This window comes from Silene latifolia, chromosome X, assembly GCF_048544455.1.
Source record: "Silene latifolia isolate original U9 population chromosome X, ASM4854445v1, whole genome shotgun sequence".
Classification (NCBI taxonomy): Eukaryota; Viridiplantae; Streptophyta; class Magnoliopsida; order Caryophyllales; family Caryophyllaceae; genus Silene; species Silene latifolia.
Genome location: NC_133537.1, coordinates 726,595 through 742,733, shown reverse-complemented (window position 1 = coordinate 742,733; position 16,139 = coordinate 726,595). Strand labels below are relative to the sequence as shown.

Here is a 16,139-nt window from a genome sequence, read left to right as displayed (position 1 = left end):
AGTAGATAGAGTTTTCAGATTCAAACTCAAAGTTTCTTAAGACCGGCGACTCGAGGAGTAACAACTGAATCAAGTATGTAAATTAGCATGAAATGCGAATGGGTTTAAACAAACAAGGGAGAAATCTGATCATGTCTTAATTGAGTTTAATAATAGGTACACAGAATTCGACACGAGATTTTCAGCTAATGAAATCAATCAACAAACAATACACAAATTGATGTTAAAATACTTTTCATCACCATTTCCAGAAAACATTGGAACCACACTTGTATTTGTCCTTGCCTTCGCATTCCACTGCTAAATCCTCAGAGATGAACGGCACTTTCTGCATCACAACCAAATATAATATATTATTGATAAACTTATCGTGACACTGTCTCATATGTTGATATTTTGAATGTTTGGGACGTCACGAATAGAAGTAGCGTATGTAAGACAAACCTTTTGCTTGGCAAGATCTTGACAGCCAGTGAAATTCTCAGGGAATTTACAGGTTCCAAACTGTACTGTAAATGCTCTTGCAAAGTTGGCTCCACTTGTTGCCAATCTCTTCTTGTCATTCAATTCCTACTCGATCCGATCCAATCCGATCCAATCCAATTCAATCAAAAACGCTTTTAATTAAAGTCATAAACTAAACGTAACATAAAATTCTTACACGTACGTGTGAGACAGTCTGATACAAGACTCATTATTTTAACGAACAACGACTAACCTTATTAGCTTTGCTCTTCTCAAGGTAATCATCAATGACGCCAGCATTAGCATTTGAAGCGGAAACAGAAGTAGCAACAAGAGCAGCCGCTAATCCGAAAAGCGCAGCTCTTCTTCCTTCATTTCCCTTCACTTCCTCATTCACAGCATTTTTCTGTGCCCTGATCATGCCAATTTTCTCGCCACCGACCACGTTCGATGGTGCAACACATATCACAGACGAAACCTTGGAGCTAAGCTCCAATCCTCCTGACCCGGAGATGGCGTAGCTGCATGCTAATACACTAGAGTTCATTGAAGCCATTTCTAATGCTTTCTATTATTAAGTTATGAAGAGGAAAATGGTGGTTTTTTCGGGTTTTGTTGGTTAGCATCAAGGATTTTGATTTGGATTACATAAGTGACATGGAGGTTTGAGGATGATGTGTAATTAGGGTTTGTGGTGAGAGTGTGGATAAGGTGAGATTGCCTACTCCTTATTGGTAAAGGCATTTGCTTATAAGAATTGGTGTGGCCAAGTGTTTTGGGTAATATGGGACCCTATAGACTTGGAATACACATTAGGTTAAATTAGATGAAATTAGATGAAATTGAACCGTCCGTCTCATTGAAAACGGCCACTATCCGTCACAAATTGAAGACGAATAGTGATCTTCTCACAAAATATCAGTTGGAGGGCAAGTGGGGGTATCCATTTCCCCTCACTTGCAATATCCATTTGCATTTTGTGAGAGTGACACTATTCGTCTTCAGCTTATGACGAATAGTGTCCGTCTTCAATGAGAATTTGGGTGAAATTGCACCCATGCTTGATTTTTAGTCAACATCCCGAACAAAGGTAGACAAAACTAAGAGGTCGAAAGGAGGGAAATTTCACCCAATCGGAATTTTTTCTTTCAGGTATTTTCGTTTACAGCATATTTAAAGAAAAATTACAAAAAAAGAAGAGGCCGCGCCTTGAGAATGAGAACAAAAATATAGGAGCCATAACCATCTTCGACCTGTACTGTACACTGAACTCAATCTTGTCTTTCTTGCACGATGTTGCCACAATAATCACCCATATAAATAGTCAATTCGATTTAACTGGGAGAATAGCCGGTCAGCCACCTTATCTACTTGAGATTCTGACTATCCAGACTGAGACTTTTCCTTTAGTTTTGCTCGGGCGAAAAACACGCCAGCCAGGAGACCTAAAAAATGCAGATATCATTGTTATCTAGGAGAACATTAATCGGTTTATAACCATTAATTAATTTAAGAGAATCGTAACTCGTAAGGTGTAAGAGACTGACCGAAAAGGATGCTTGTCGAGTTTTGCAAGCTAGTTGGAACATGGAACAGAACTATTCCAGTGATGGAGAGAGGGATTTTATTGAGAGAACCTACAAGGCTGAAAATTGTAGACGGTATTAGGAAACCCAAGTCAAAAGCGACACGCAGAGAAGGTAACAAGATGCCAGTTGTGCTCAAAGGGAAGTTATCCATAAGACACCAATCAAAGTTTATTGTTAAGATATGCAAAACCCTAGAGATTAAATGGCAAAAGTTTAAAATCAGTTCAAAGAAAATTTTCAAACAAAAGTACCCTATTTGATCAGCGGAGAGATAAGGGGGGTCAAATTCACAAATCTTTACCCTTGTGTTTCAGAGACTGTTTTAGGAAGACCCTCATTGATACTTGCATTGGTAGTACATTTGTCGAGCGCTACTTAAGAGAATCAGAGTGTAAGAGGTTCATAACATTTGATGAACCAATTTTTTATTTTTATTTTCATCATATTCCAAAACCAAAGAATATGGATTATTTTTGGCGCTATTTGATATGGAAAAGGTGTAGTCTAAACAAGGTTTTAGCTATAAAGTTCACATTCCTGCGATGAGTAGGCGAAAACGTTTACCCTTTGATTGGATACAAAACGAGAACGGTAGAGGAGGGGGGTGGCTCCCTCGGTCCCTCCCCTCCACTCCAAATCCATCCAACCAAATTACTGGTGTTAATCAACACCTTATACAACAATTGTTTCGGTAATAAAAAAGGAAACATCTTTAAAAAATCAAATTCCAAAGAAACTATTAACACACATAACACATTCAGCATACCTGTAGGTAGTAGCTCCTGTTTGATGAAGAAACCACATAGATGTGAAGCTTATAGCCAGACCAAGAAATCCACTTAGAGTAATCACTAGCCAAAAGCTCGGCAGCTTCAAAAGTGGCCTGCCAATGTCACGCAGCAAATGAGAAGTCGTGCAATTGAAGCAACCGAAGGAGTGACAGATTATTCTTCATATTTTGGAGACACAGAATACTTAATGCCAACAAATTTCAAATATCTGTGGCATTGCTCGACATCCTATTTACGATATAGCTTAGTTGAAAGACTATTACTACTTGATAGTAGTACTTGAGGATAGCAAGTTTTCAGGAAACAAATACAGCACATGAAAGCGGGTAATGAAGACCAACACGAACTTAGGAAAGTCATAAGACACCCAGCACAATGGATCACATGTACATCATCAGACCTTGAAATTTAAATCACTAAATATACAGAAAAGCGATCTTGTCGGAAGTCATATGCCACCATAATTAATAACAAAATTATTGCAAAAAATAATATGAACAGAGATGGAGAGCACACAGAAAGCAAAGGGATTAATAATAGAAGAAATTGAGGAGCAATACAAGTTACTTACGTTTCATATAGATAGTCGACCTCGTCGAATAAATATATAAGCACAACACCAAGAGGTAATGAGAGAGTGTTATTTAACAAAACCATTGAGAACTCGTTCAAGTTTCCTGACCGAGTGACTTTCTTTGCTGTGTCCATGACCCTACGTAACGTCAGCTGTCGTATAACAAACAACATTAAATATTTAATTAAATTTATCAAACAATTACCCAGACCTAAAGAAGCTTTAGTGTATTACAGAGAGGTTCACATACATGAAGACATAAAGAGAACGTATGTGGAACAATTTTATGGGATAAAGAATACATAAAATTGATCTTGGAAAAAAGAAGTATCAAGAAAATTTGAACACATGCTAACAACTTTCTTGCCTTAACGTTTAAATGCAAACAATTATGCAAACTTGGACCTTGGCATATGGAGAAATATTGAAAAATAAGCCTTATGATATGTATGGTTAACAGTAAAAACAGTGATATCATATATTCATATCACAACCACACAGGTAAACTGAAAACTCACAGAGTAAGATGCAGTTAAGAAACAATTGATAACTTGCCACGTATAGCCAGTAGCATTGAATGACAGATCCGTGATTCCTCCAGAAATAGCTGAAATGATCTGCAAAAAGCCATACCATAGTTTGTAAGTTTAAGATCACATGATAAACATACTGAAAAATCTAAAGCTTAGAGATGCAACAGGCTAGAAATAAGAAAAAAATCCATGCAACAGTATCAATATTAAGTTTCCATCATTGAGCTTAATCGTAGAAAAAAATACCCTCTCCCTTTCACCCAGCCCTAATGCACGAGTTCCGAACTTCTTTTACGGAGGGAGTTTGAACTTTGAATATACGAGGCATTAGGATTTGAACAGAGAGAGTAACATATATGAAGGTTGAAGTAACTCTTGTTCGATATATAGCTCATTTGTTAAGCATTCGGGCTAGTCCTGCCTCAAATGCTCATTCAATAACAGGGCTTTACCCATTAAAAGCATATAATTGAAGTAGGCAATAATGAAGTTATAACTCCAATAGAGTGACAAGACAGCCACCATACTTTGTGATCTACCCAATTAGCCCTCAAAGTGGACATATAAAAGCACAAGGGAATTAGCGGGAGAATAGAATATGAAAGATACACTTACATAACATAGCCATAAAGAACAGACTATTAAAACTCACCATCAAGAATAATGCAGCCCATACTCTATTGTCGTGATGTTTCTGAAAGAGATACATCTCACCCACTGCTGTTATTACATTGGTGACATTTTTCAGGACTGTAACCATTGCAACATTAATGTATTTCAAACTGCAAAGAAAGAACAAATTTGATGACAAAGAAGGTCGAAAGAAATTAGGAAGAATGCATGGTGTGCTGCAATGATGTATCCAATTCCGTACACCATAGTCTCTAAAAAGGAGCATAGACTAGAAAAAAGAAAAAAGTAAGAATAGCACATAGTTCAGGAGTGCAACAGATAAAATCTCATGACCAGAAATTTTATGTCATAACAGGCCCCTGAAGAGTCATATAACCATAAATCTTTGTAGTCAGTCTTAAGATCAGTAGCTAAAACTCCGTCTAACCCAAAGAACATAACCTTTACAACCAACAACTTATCAGTAATCACAGCTCCAATAGTGCGATAAACGATAAAAATGACAAATATCCAAACAAGTGCAGAATTATGCTTTCAAAGGGATTCCAAAAATCACCGTGAGTAAGTTTTTGTTGGAGATAATAGGAAATTGCTGTAGTTGAAGGGACAAAATTGTAAGAGGGTCTAGAGAAAGTTTGTCGTCTGTGTGATTGATGACTAAACTATCACAGTCATCGGACTTTAGCCCTCTGCTTTAGGCTCCTTGTTTCCTAAGGAGAAAGGAACTGAAGTTATGCTTTTCACTGGTTGACTACAATCCAACACTAGACAGCTTTTTGTCCATGAGCGAGCTCAAGTAGGTTCTCCATGAGACACAAAGAAATGCACACGCTTAAGCTCTTAGGAATCAAGACATGGACCTGACTAGCCGTTTATACACTTAACAGAACTACATGTGAGAAAATCCATCAACATTTTCCACAAGCAAAGTAAAATATAATTTAAAGAAGAAAGGAAGAAAAGAGCACACATAAATTGGAGTATTCTCAACCAGATGTATCAACTAATCTAAATGCACAAGAAGGTGTCACATTCACACAACTCAATGACAAAAGAACTGAAAGAACAATACAATTTTCGATTTCTATCACCTTTTAGCCTATTAGTCTCCAAAAAAAAAAGACAAATTTTGTTTTCTTTTCCTTGCTTTGATCCATCTGATGCCTATATTTAACTCATGCTTCAAAGATGAGAACCTTGATGGGATGGAGATATTTGGGCGGAAAGGGAGGGGAGAGAAAGGGAGGGATACAAATTCTCTTGTTGGGATAGCAAGTTGGGAAGGAGAGAAAGGGAGGGATACTATTTGCCTATATCAATGATATTATTTCATCATGGTGAATTTATGTATTCCCTTCAGCATTGGTTCACTGCATTCCGTAAGGAGCAGGGTGTATTTGGATTTGGGTTTTAAAAAAGAGAGAAAGTTGCTTCGGACTTGTGCTGGTTGAGCTGCTTTCTGGTACATACTCCGTATACAACTAACAGAATTCACGAACATTCTCAAGGCAAATTCATTCTCTTCGCTATGATTGAGGGATGTCGTTTCTCTTGCTTCGTTTAAGGCTATGGAGTACGGAAGCAGGTGCCTTTAGAGAGACACCAAGGTCACCAACAACTCAATATTATTTGGGTACTTTGTAAATGTCGTTGATGTAGTAATGAGGACTTCTTAGCCTCACTTGCTTCTTTATTATTATAAGAAAAGTTATCTAATAGGCAAGTGGCAACACTATGATATCCAAAGTCACTACCAGCGTAATCATCTCAATGTGCTATACATAAATGAATCAATAGGAAGTTCCCCAGAGAATTTGTAGACTGATTAACATGAAAAACCTTTCTAAAAAGGAAGCGACTTTTTGAAGTGGTGTCTTTTAAATAGTTCCATGCCATGAGCGACATGGGATATGCTATTGTCAAGCCATATATGCGGAGCTACAGCATCTACATTAATCAAGACGACCATTTTAAAAGTACTTCAAAGAAACTACTCCGTAAAAGAAAGGAAGTGCTTACCTGAACATGCTTGTAATGAGCATCCCCACGAACAAAACATTTACAGGGAACCATACTTTAATTAGCCTCCATGTTAGCGGTTCCGTAGAGATCACACCCAAAACAGACAACGTAGAGACAATAAGTACAGAAACCAAGTTCTGCAAACAGAAAAAGAAACCAGCCACAAGAAAATCAAGTATTAGCTAATTCCCTCGAAAATTATACTTCCATATCATTGAGATTCAAACATTCAAGAACGACGACTTCTTAACAAAATATAAGTATCCTGAAATGAATTACCTGGTATAACATCAAAGATATACCAGCATTGAAGTCATAGCTGGACAAGACACATTTATTGATGAGTATCATGCTGCAAGACGACACACAGTAAGCCAATCCCGACAATAACGCCTGATTGGGTATCTTAACCGATTTGACACTCCGGAGTACTCTATCTTTCTCTCCTTCCAAGTTTCCATTTTCAATGTCAACTTCATCTCCAGAATGCCCACTACTGGAAGAAGATCAATAGAGAAAAACCAAACTTCAGCTCATATGCCTTGTGCATAATACAGAATCAATTACTAATCCATGCCGGATTATCAAGGGATAAATAACGAATCGACGAAGTATTACTCAAGCTCATCAATCAATTCAAACTCGTACGTTGAATTCCACAAAAATTCCTTCCAAAATCCAAACCCATATCAATGTTATTGCCACAATTTTCAAAATGGTGTCTCCTATAGTCCTACATAGTTCTTGCACTTGACCAGTTTACTCAATTGAATACAAAAACTCTCAAATCCCAAGTAATTCAAATCACTTTCTATATAAAATTTACATCAATTTTAGGATCATCCACATATTTTCCAAATATAGGCATAGTAGGGTAAGACCGCGTACATCAGACAACCACTTATCCCGCAATTTGCTAGAGCCATTGAGACACTGGGTAATGTCAGAACAATAAAAAAAGGGGGCAACTTTCAAATTAAGCACACAAAACACTATAATCACTTAAATTAACTAATTCTTAAAAAAAAAAAGATTAAAGGAAGTAATTACCTAGAACCCATCTGGGCACAAAGCTGAAGAACTGCTTACAAAGAGAGTATAGTCAACAAAGCATCATAAACCATAAAAAGCTTGAATCTTTGGAACTTGATTGATAAATTGACTGTTAATTTGTTACTAATAACCCAAAAAAGTAAATGATCAGCAGAAAAATACCCAAATTAGAAATAACTAGGGAGTTAAAAAGGTATCAGTTTGATTAGTAGATAAGTAATAATGGTTAGAGTAAAATAATTGCAAAGTGGGTATGAAATATTAACGAAGAAGAAGAAGAGTTTATATATAAAATGTTTGGGAAATTGGGAGATCCAAATATAAATTGGAGTTTCAAAATTGTTTATAAATTATGCAAAAAAAAGAAGTCAATGATGGGTTTGGTCAGAAATCAGAAAGCATGTTAATGTTGACACAATTGCAATGCTCGGTAAGTTGGTATTAACATATTGTGCTTCGCCTACAATTAGGCTTTCCACCACCCTTGGCCCTTCCGGGTCCGCGATTGAGTGCACCCTTAACAGTTTGGGCTCGTACGGTTACACGATGAGTTCAAATGTCGAAGTTGGTTGGTGGGAATGGTAAAAGTTGTTATTTTTTATAAGGTGGTTAGAAATTTGAATCACGTAGAAAATGTCTTATAAAGCCTGTCTGTCAAAATTTGACTCATTGATTGCATTAAGGACTTCCATCTACAATTATCCAATGGTAAGACTCAAATTTCATCTCTTTTGGTGAAGATTGCTCTTTAGTATGTTCCTCCGAAATTTTTTCGAGGTAAGAGAATTTGAAACATGAAGGAGCACCAAAATAAAAAGGAGGTATGGTACACTTAGGACGGGAAAAACTTCGAGAATAGAAGCACCCTTCGATTGGTTGAACAAATCTTCAATATTCGGCAATAGATACTTCTTCTCGGCCGTTACCTGGTCAAGCTCGTGATTGTCGATCCAAGTATGCATAAAAGTATACAATCACTCAAGACAATCAACAAACAAATTAGAACCTAACAAACGACAAACACAATTTTAGACTACCAACTTTTTTTTGGTGTAAACCATCTGGTTTAAATCTACCCATCCCTTATTCATTATTCAATATTCAAGTTATTTAAGAATGGGCTACACGAATGTGCGCTGAGAGCGTTATGGCTTTGAAACCAACTGTGAACCCCGCAGTTATATGACAAAATAAACACAAACATTATAGCGAAAAATGCGAGATTTTAAAAACTTCAGTAATGAAAACCGCAATATCACTAAACCATAAAATAACATTAGGATAGAAAGCTTTTATACAAAATACAACTTGACTGAATCTAAGGGATCTCAATTCCCCCCATAAAACACAAAATACAATACTAAGCACGAGTCTAAACTACAACGTGTAGAGTCACAAATATTATCCTACAACCAGTTGTATAGTGGCATTGTACAATCGCCTCAAAGTTGTTGAGCTATTTTACAAGTTATTGATCTATTATACGAAGTTATTGAGCTTAATAATTACTTTGTTAAGCTCAATAACTTTGCATCATAGCTCGATAATTTTGTTAGTAGAGCTCGATAACTTTATAACAAAGTTCAACTACATTGAATAAGTTATATATACAACCAGTTGTATAATACATTAACTGATCATCGTAAGTACAATTCTCGCTTGTTAACTCGTCAAAACCCCATGTAGGCATCAACTTCAACCTGTTATTCATTAGAAATGTATGTTATAGTTGGTGAGTAACTCATGATACTCCAACCATATCACATCAAAATTCAATAAAATAAGAAAGTAATTAAACAATCCATCATATAAATCATATGTGAGTAAATAGCAACGGAAGTCACGGTAACTAACATAGCCATGACAATGTACGACTGTATGGCAACCATGAACAATATGTGAGGCACGTGGAAGTAATAGAAGAAAGAAGAAGTGACTTTCATCATCAACAACCCAATTCATTCACCAAATGGATACAACCAACAATATATAAAAAGTACACAGAAACAACAATAATCAGAGGAATAATGAATGAAATAGTATTAACATGATATTTCGTGAAAGTAATAATAATATTAACAGCGGGAATAGTGGATGTGTCTCATGATTTTTGATAAATTCTACATTTCAGTATAAATGGTAAACGTATGAGTTAAGCAAGTCTAACTAACGTAGTTTCCTAGAAAATAAAATTTGATGATAAATAGAGTTAGCTAGGTTTCGACAGGACCGAACACCAAACGTGGTTTAGAAGAATTAGAATCATAGGTTTTTTTTATCCAACACAATATCAACTAACACCCTTTATCTTGATATTTTCCAAATTAAAGAACAATAACTATACTACTATAGTATCGTAAAAGATCGAGTTAGTATTCTCCTATGAAACTAATAATAAAAAGAAACCATGAAATAATAGTAATGCAACGTAACCCCGATCTTCTTTTATAGAGATTATTTTTTATTTGAATTGAAATTACAAACATATTAATTCAAATACAACTTGATAACTTGATAACTTAGTCATGACACAACTTAGACAACTTATTTATTTATCGTACAACATGACAACATTGATCAAATGCATAATAATAAGTAGACCATAATTAACCAATTAGGGTACGATCATTGCTGCCGAAAATACCCTCCATAAAGAAGCAGGAACATCGTCTAACCGAGAGGGAAGGTCTTTATACTTGAGGAGACCCATTTTTGGCTTGATATCGTCCCATGGATAACCGGGCACCTTCACCGGTGTCACACAATCAGTTTTATCAACTGATGAGTAAATAAGTTCGGAGATCATCCCCAAATCGTTCTGTAAGGAAATAAAAATTGCATCCGGGACAAATGTCCTATGCTCTAGTCCAAGATCCCTCACCTCTTCCTCGATGTATTTGAAATGTGTCGCTTGCTCGATCATTTGGATAGCTACTAGCGCAAACTTAGCTAAGTCTTGCTCGATGTCCTTAGGTTTATTATTACGTTCATAATCCGACCCATATATCGTATCAACTAAGGATGATAAAGTATTGATACCTAGCTCAAGCTCTGCCCTAGTTAATTTCGCAACTCTTTCAAGATCAACATAATTGCCTTCATGAGGAAGTTGTGACTTAATTTCTACGTCGCTAAACAAATGATTGTCCTTTAATTCATTGCAATCTTCTTTGATGAAATTAGCACGAGTAACGCCATTTAACTCGTCCATGAAACCCACATAATGGACGCTCGATGCTCTAAATAAAAGTGTGATTTTTTTGTTTGCCAGACTTGTTATTTCCAGAAAAATGAATTCTTTTGTTGATGTTGGTGATTCTGAGGATACTGGTATTTCACAAACTTGTTTCACCGAAACTTTGCCTCTTAAAGAAGCTATAAGCTTCGTATATGATTCAGGCGTAGTATTCTCAAGTCTCCAAGTCTCTTTAGTGTATTCTATCTCTTCTGGTGGTTCTGGTACTGGTTCTGGTTCTGGTTCGGGTTCTGGCTCAGGTTCTGGTTCTGGTTCGGGTTCGGGTTCTGGTTCGGGTTCTGGTTCGGGTTCGGGTTCTGGTTCGGGTTCTGGTTCTGGTTCGGGTTCGGGTTCGGGTTCGGGTTCTGGTTCTGGTTCTGGTTCTGGTTCTGGTTCTGGTTCTGGTTCTGGTTCTGGTTCAGGTTTTTGTGGCGGTGGTGGTATTTCTGGTGGTGGTGGTGGTGGTTGTAGTTCTGGTGGTGGTGGTGGTGGTTGTAATTGTGGTGGTGGGGGTGGTGGTTGTCGTGGTGGGGGTGGTGGGGGTCTTCGTGGTGGTGGGGGTGGTGGTTGTCGTGGTGGGGGTGGTGGTGGTCTTCGTGGTGGTGGGGGGGGTGGTTGTCTTGGTGGTGGGGGTGGTGGTCGTCGTGGGGGTGGAGGTGGGGGTCGTCGTGGTGGTGGCGGTGGTGGTCGTCGTGGAGGTGGTGGTGGTCGTCGTAGTGGGGGTGGTGGTGGTCTACGCACTGGTGGCGGTGGCGGTCTACGCACTGGTGGTGGTGGTGATCGTGGTGGTGATCGTGGCGGTGGTCGTCGTTGCGCCAGTGTTGGCAAAATAACAACTATAAGGCACAAGATCCATGCTATCCGAAGTAACACCTTCATGCTTCCTATCAATGATTGGTAAATGGTATAACACATATACATAAGTCAAAACAATTAAATTTTACTAGGATATCATTCATCTGATTACATTTTTCAAACGAAAAAAAAAAAATCATATATTAGCAAATGTAGTGAAATAGACTGAATTAGCTCAAACACATTTTTAAGTTTAATTACGCATGGCATTTTCGAGTCAAGTTACTTCAATTTTATTTCAACCCGAGTTAATTTAGTTTGGGTTTTTTTTCCTCGAGCCCTTTTTAAAGTCTTGTTTAGTTTATAGCTTGAATACAATGCTAATTAGTTAGCTTAACCACAAAATGCGTGTTTAATTTTGGGTAAGATCATGTAGTTATTTTAATTAGTTATTTCAAGATTCACCAACTAATTTGATTATTACAAATCCCGACGTAAATTAGCCCATATAAAACCCCTTTATACTACACTAGTTACTCTAGAGCATGAACCATTTCACATTTTTACAAATGATTATAATAGTAATGTCGATGTAAATTTACAAAGTTAAATTCGGAACGGTCTCGTATAAAATTTACGAGCGCAAGAGGGAAGGAGCGAACACAAACCTTTGGTGTTGGCTGCTACACTGCATGCGCAAGATGGAATAAGGAAGAGAAATATTCTTAAATTAATTTATTTAATTATTTTCTCTGTGAATGAAAATAGCACTACTTCACAGCCTTTATATAGAAAAATGGATCAAAACAAGAGGTTGTATAGGAGTAAATAGGATTATACAAGTACAAGAGTATTGTACAATCTTAACAATTAACATCTGTATCTGAGCTTATGTGTATTCTTTTTAAACGTTCAAAACTTTTGAGTTATGTTTAAATTTTTGACATCGAAATAAAAATTTAATTGAGTTTATATGTATTATTTTTTAGTCTCAAAATAAATTTTTGATTTAATATTTATATAAAGGAGCTCAGAATTTTTTTTTTCAATAAAGCTCATATAGGTCATGTTTGGTAAACAACACATTGGGTAAAATTAATAGATTCTGAGCTAATAGTACAGTATATTGACTAATCAATCTACAAATTTCTTGTGTTTGATAAATGACATATTCTGATAGCATATTGGTCGGAATTTACTGTTTTTGAATATGCTGCTATTAGCAGCATGTTGGAAAAACATATTCAATTTGTACATGAAAATGAAGTAATTGTCATATAATCTGCTAATTACCAAACACTTTTTTGTGAATCTGCTAATTTAATTTGAAGTCAAACCTGCGACTAAAATCTGTTAACCATATTCTACTAACTTTATCCGCTATTATAAATCTGCTTCTGTAAATAACATATTGCCCAAATTTCAGCATATTGGAGAGGTTTAGCATGTTTGACTTAGGAATATATTATTTAGAGCGTTTGGTTAATTAAATATTGTAATAGTATATTGGGATTCAATATGCTATTTTGCAATATGCTGCTCCTACGAACATATTGGGTTAGCGGATTAGAAAGAGGAAAAATCGTCTTCTTTACCCCTTTAAAAAATATTAACCTTACTTTTATATATTTAATAAATAATTTGGTTATGTCATTATTTGCCATTTTACAAAAGAGTTAAAATAATTTGTTAATTTAAAACTGTCAATTACCAAACATGTACCTCTAAATCAATTCTGCTAAATAAATCTTCTAGTAAAACCTGCTAAATCATTTTACTAGTCAAATCTGCTTTTTAAATATATTTATACTAATATTAATTAGCTCTTTATTTAAACTCAAATAAATACAATCAGTTACTGTCACAGTGTCATGTGCTAAAAAACTCAAACGGGAGCTATATTTATGATTTACACAAATTACGAAGCAGTACTTGGTACTATCTATTTAAGTGACGTTGACGTGAGCAAACCATTCGTCTCGTAAAAGACAAAAAAATAAAAGGAAAAAGGTGAGGTGGACACCACTGGATATTATGTTAGGCACAAATTTTTCCATTTAGACGGACATTACCCGTTTAAAATTATAGATGAATAATATCTTTCTCATAAAATGAGAGTGGATAGTGCAAGTTGGTGGGAAATGGATACCTCTATTTGTTCTCTCACTTGCATTTTGTGAGAGGACAACTGTACGGAGTGTGCACCTACAATAAAACTGATTGTATATTAGGACTGTTTCCATGGACCATGGTCCATGACCTGCGAAATTTATTAAAGCCATTTGATTGATCTACGTGGTTGGACACAGTTAATCTGAAACTGACTCAATGTAAATCTTTATTTTTTTAGACAAACGTGACTCAATGTAATTCAAATTACAATTAGTCTTGTTATAGACGGATATATCTGTCTATAGCTATAGACGGGTCAAATATGCTTAAAGTGGTGATATTTTTGGGTCCTACCATGCAACTTGTTGTTGGTCTTATGCTTAAAGTGAGTGGATATTTGACCCGTTTATAGCTATAGACGTATATTCCCCGTCTATAACGAGAATTTGTGTTCAAATTATGTTAAGATTATAAATAGGGGAGTAGTTTACAAGAGAGAATTGTATTACTGATAGTTGTGATTCTTATTGAATACATAAACGATATATATATATATATATAAAACCACAATAGTAAAACCCTAGACGGTAGCAGTCGTAACTCATAACTTAAATAGATAGTACCAAGTACTATTTCGTAATTATATAATTATATGTTTTTTTTTTGTTTAAATGGGAGCATTATATTGTCAAAGCAAATCCACTCTCATTTCCAACTTCATAATTTAAGACCAGTATATTTGTCTTAAATTTAAGACTGGTTAAATATACCCATGTGAAAGGGATATGACAAAAATTGAATACATTGGGTTAAGTTAAACAAAAAGATTTGTTCAATATATACACATAGGGTAATATTTAAACCCGTTTTATCATAGACGGAGATATCTCCGTCTTAAAAAAGATTAGCTAAAATAGATACAACTGTATTGATAATCGAGGGGGGCAGGTCACCACAAGTCCACAAGTCCACAACCAAAATCTGCCTTTGTGAGGGGGGAATAGGGGATCTTGCATTTTAATATTAAGATCATATACTCCCTCCATTCAACTCCACACTACCACTTTCTTTTTTTTTTTTATAAACGTCTTTTTTACGCGCTAAATATCGTTAACTACGTATTTGCAAAAAATATAAAAGTTAGATATTCTTAATGTCTTTCAGAATAACGAATAAAACAAGATCCCACATGAATATATTTTCACTTATGTATTGGGAGAAAATTGAAATTGAATGTTTAACTATGAATAGTGTACAAAATAGATAATGGTAGTGTGGAGTTGAATGGAGGGAGTATATCGTACCAACAAAAAAATATTAAGATGATAAAAGATTAAAAGTGACAACACACATTTACTTGGTACTTGGTACTTGGTAATTGGTACCACTAGTATTTATTAACCGACGTTGATGTGAGAGTCATTCGTTTGGTAAAAACACAGGAAACGTGAATATTGGTCAGTAATCAGTATATGAAGTGGATCATATCCTTCCGACCTTATCCACGGCTGGTGAAAGTGTGAAACTATATCAACTCCAATTGTATCTTGGAGAAGGTTGGTCCGAGACCGACCCAGAATTACTCGAATAGTAGAACTTATACTATGTGATTGTAACTCGAGTTGTCCTTGATTGATGATTTGTTGGACTTGGTCCAAAATCACTTGATTTGACCCAAAATTATCTTATTGGAAATTATTTGAAGCGTCCGATAAAACTAACTTAAAATAACACTTAATATTATCTGTATCAAAATAAATGATCAATTGTCAATTCTCATTTATTATAATTTACTCAGAATAAGATTTTAGTTCAAGTGATAAGAGTTCTCTTACCCCAACTATGAAATTAGGGGTGAGCAAATTTAGGTCCGGACCGGAAAAATGGACCGGACCATTTGGTCTGGACCAAACCCGGACCGAATTATTTGGTCCGGTCCCCGATCCTCATTTTTTCAAGGTTTGGTCTTTGGTCCGGTCCGGTCCAAGTCCGGTTAATTTAGGTCCGGACCGAATGGACCAAATTTCATGCTTTTAATGACGTAACATTAAGATATTATGAGTCAAATTAATATTATATCTTCAAAAGACATTATAAATTACTATTGTCAATGATTTTCATAAAAAGAGTCGTCTAATAATTTAAATGCATTTTATTTAGCGGAATTAAAATGTAATTATCGTATACGAAATAGTGAAAAAACTAATTTTAGGTTCATTTCGGTCCAAGAGCGGACCGGGACAAATATTTGGGGTTTGGTCCAGTCCAAGATCGAAAGTTTTAGGTCTGGTCTTCGGTTCCTAATTTTTTATTTTCAGTCTTCGATCCGGTTCGGTT

General features: G+C 35.8%; 4 protein-coding genes across 5 annotated transcripts; 1 reads left to right on the top strand and 3 right to left on the bottom strand.

Moving 5' to 3' along the window:
• Window positions 1–58: 58 nt before the first annotated feature.
• On the bottom strand, window positions 59–1,229 carry LOC141622121 (photosystem I reaction center subunit N, chloroplastic). 2 transcript variants are annotated; one of them, XR_012532874.1, is made up of 4 exons: window positions 719–1,229; window positions 445–570; window positions 163–328; window positions 59–125 (listed from the first exon to the last, which is right to left on the bottom strand). XR_012532874.1 is itself a non-coding variant. In XM_074438177.1 (3 exons), exons 1-3 carry the CDS (start codon window positions 1,019–1,021, stop codon window positions 239–241), a joined length of 519 nt encoding a protein of 172 aa, XP_074294278.1. In that variant the 5' UTR covers window positions 1,022–1,229; the 3' UTR covers window positions 59–238. The 2 variants fall into 2 exon arrangements, 1 of the variants encoding a protein (XP_074294278.1); XM_074438177.1 differs by having other exon boundaries at window positions 59–328.
• A 337-nt stretch (window positions 1,230–1,566) lies between these two features.
• On the bottom strand, window positions 1,567–8,080 carry LOC141622120 (GDP-mannose transporter GONST1-like). Its single transcript, XM_074438176.1, has 9 exons — window positions 7,658–8,080; window positions 6,887–7,103; window positions 6,605–6,744; window positions 4,605–4,734; window positions 3,938–4,036; window positions 3,417–3,571; window positions 2,821–2,937; window positions 2,013–2,110; window positions 1,567–1,910 (listed from the first exon to the last, which is right to left on the bottom strand). The coding sequence occupies exons 1-9, from the start codon at window positions 7,666–7,668 to the stop codon at window positions 1,849–1,851; spliced, it is 1,029 nt and encodes a 342-aa protein (XP_074294277.1). The 5' UTR covers window positions 7,669–8,080; the 3' UTR covers window positions 1,567–1,848.
• Window positions 8,081–10,081: 2,001 nt separating this feature from the next.
• Window positions 10,082–11,796, top strand: LOC141621976 (uncharacterized). The gene is made up of 2 exons (XM_074438076.1): window positions 10,082–11,119; window positions 11,156–11,796. The coding sequence occupies exons 1-2, from the start codon at window positions 10,951–10,953 to the stop codon at window positions 11,794–11,796; spliced, it is 810 nt and encodes a 269-aa protein (XP_074294177.1). The 5' UTR covers window positions 10,082–10,950.
• LOC141621993 (ribosome-inactivating protein lychnin-like) lies at window positions 10,275–10,871 on the bottom strand. The gene has a single exon (XM_074438087.1). The coding sequence runs from the start codon at window positions 10,869–10,871 to the stop codon at window positions 10,275–10,277; it is 597 nt and encodes a 198-aa protein (XP_074294188.1).
• Window positions 11,797–16,139: the final 4,343 nt, after the last annotated feature.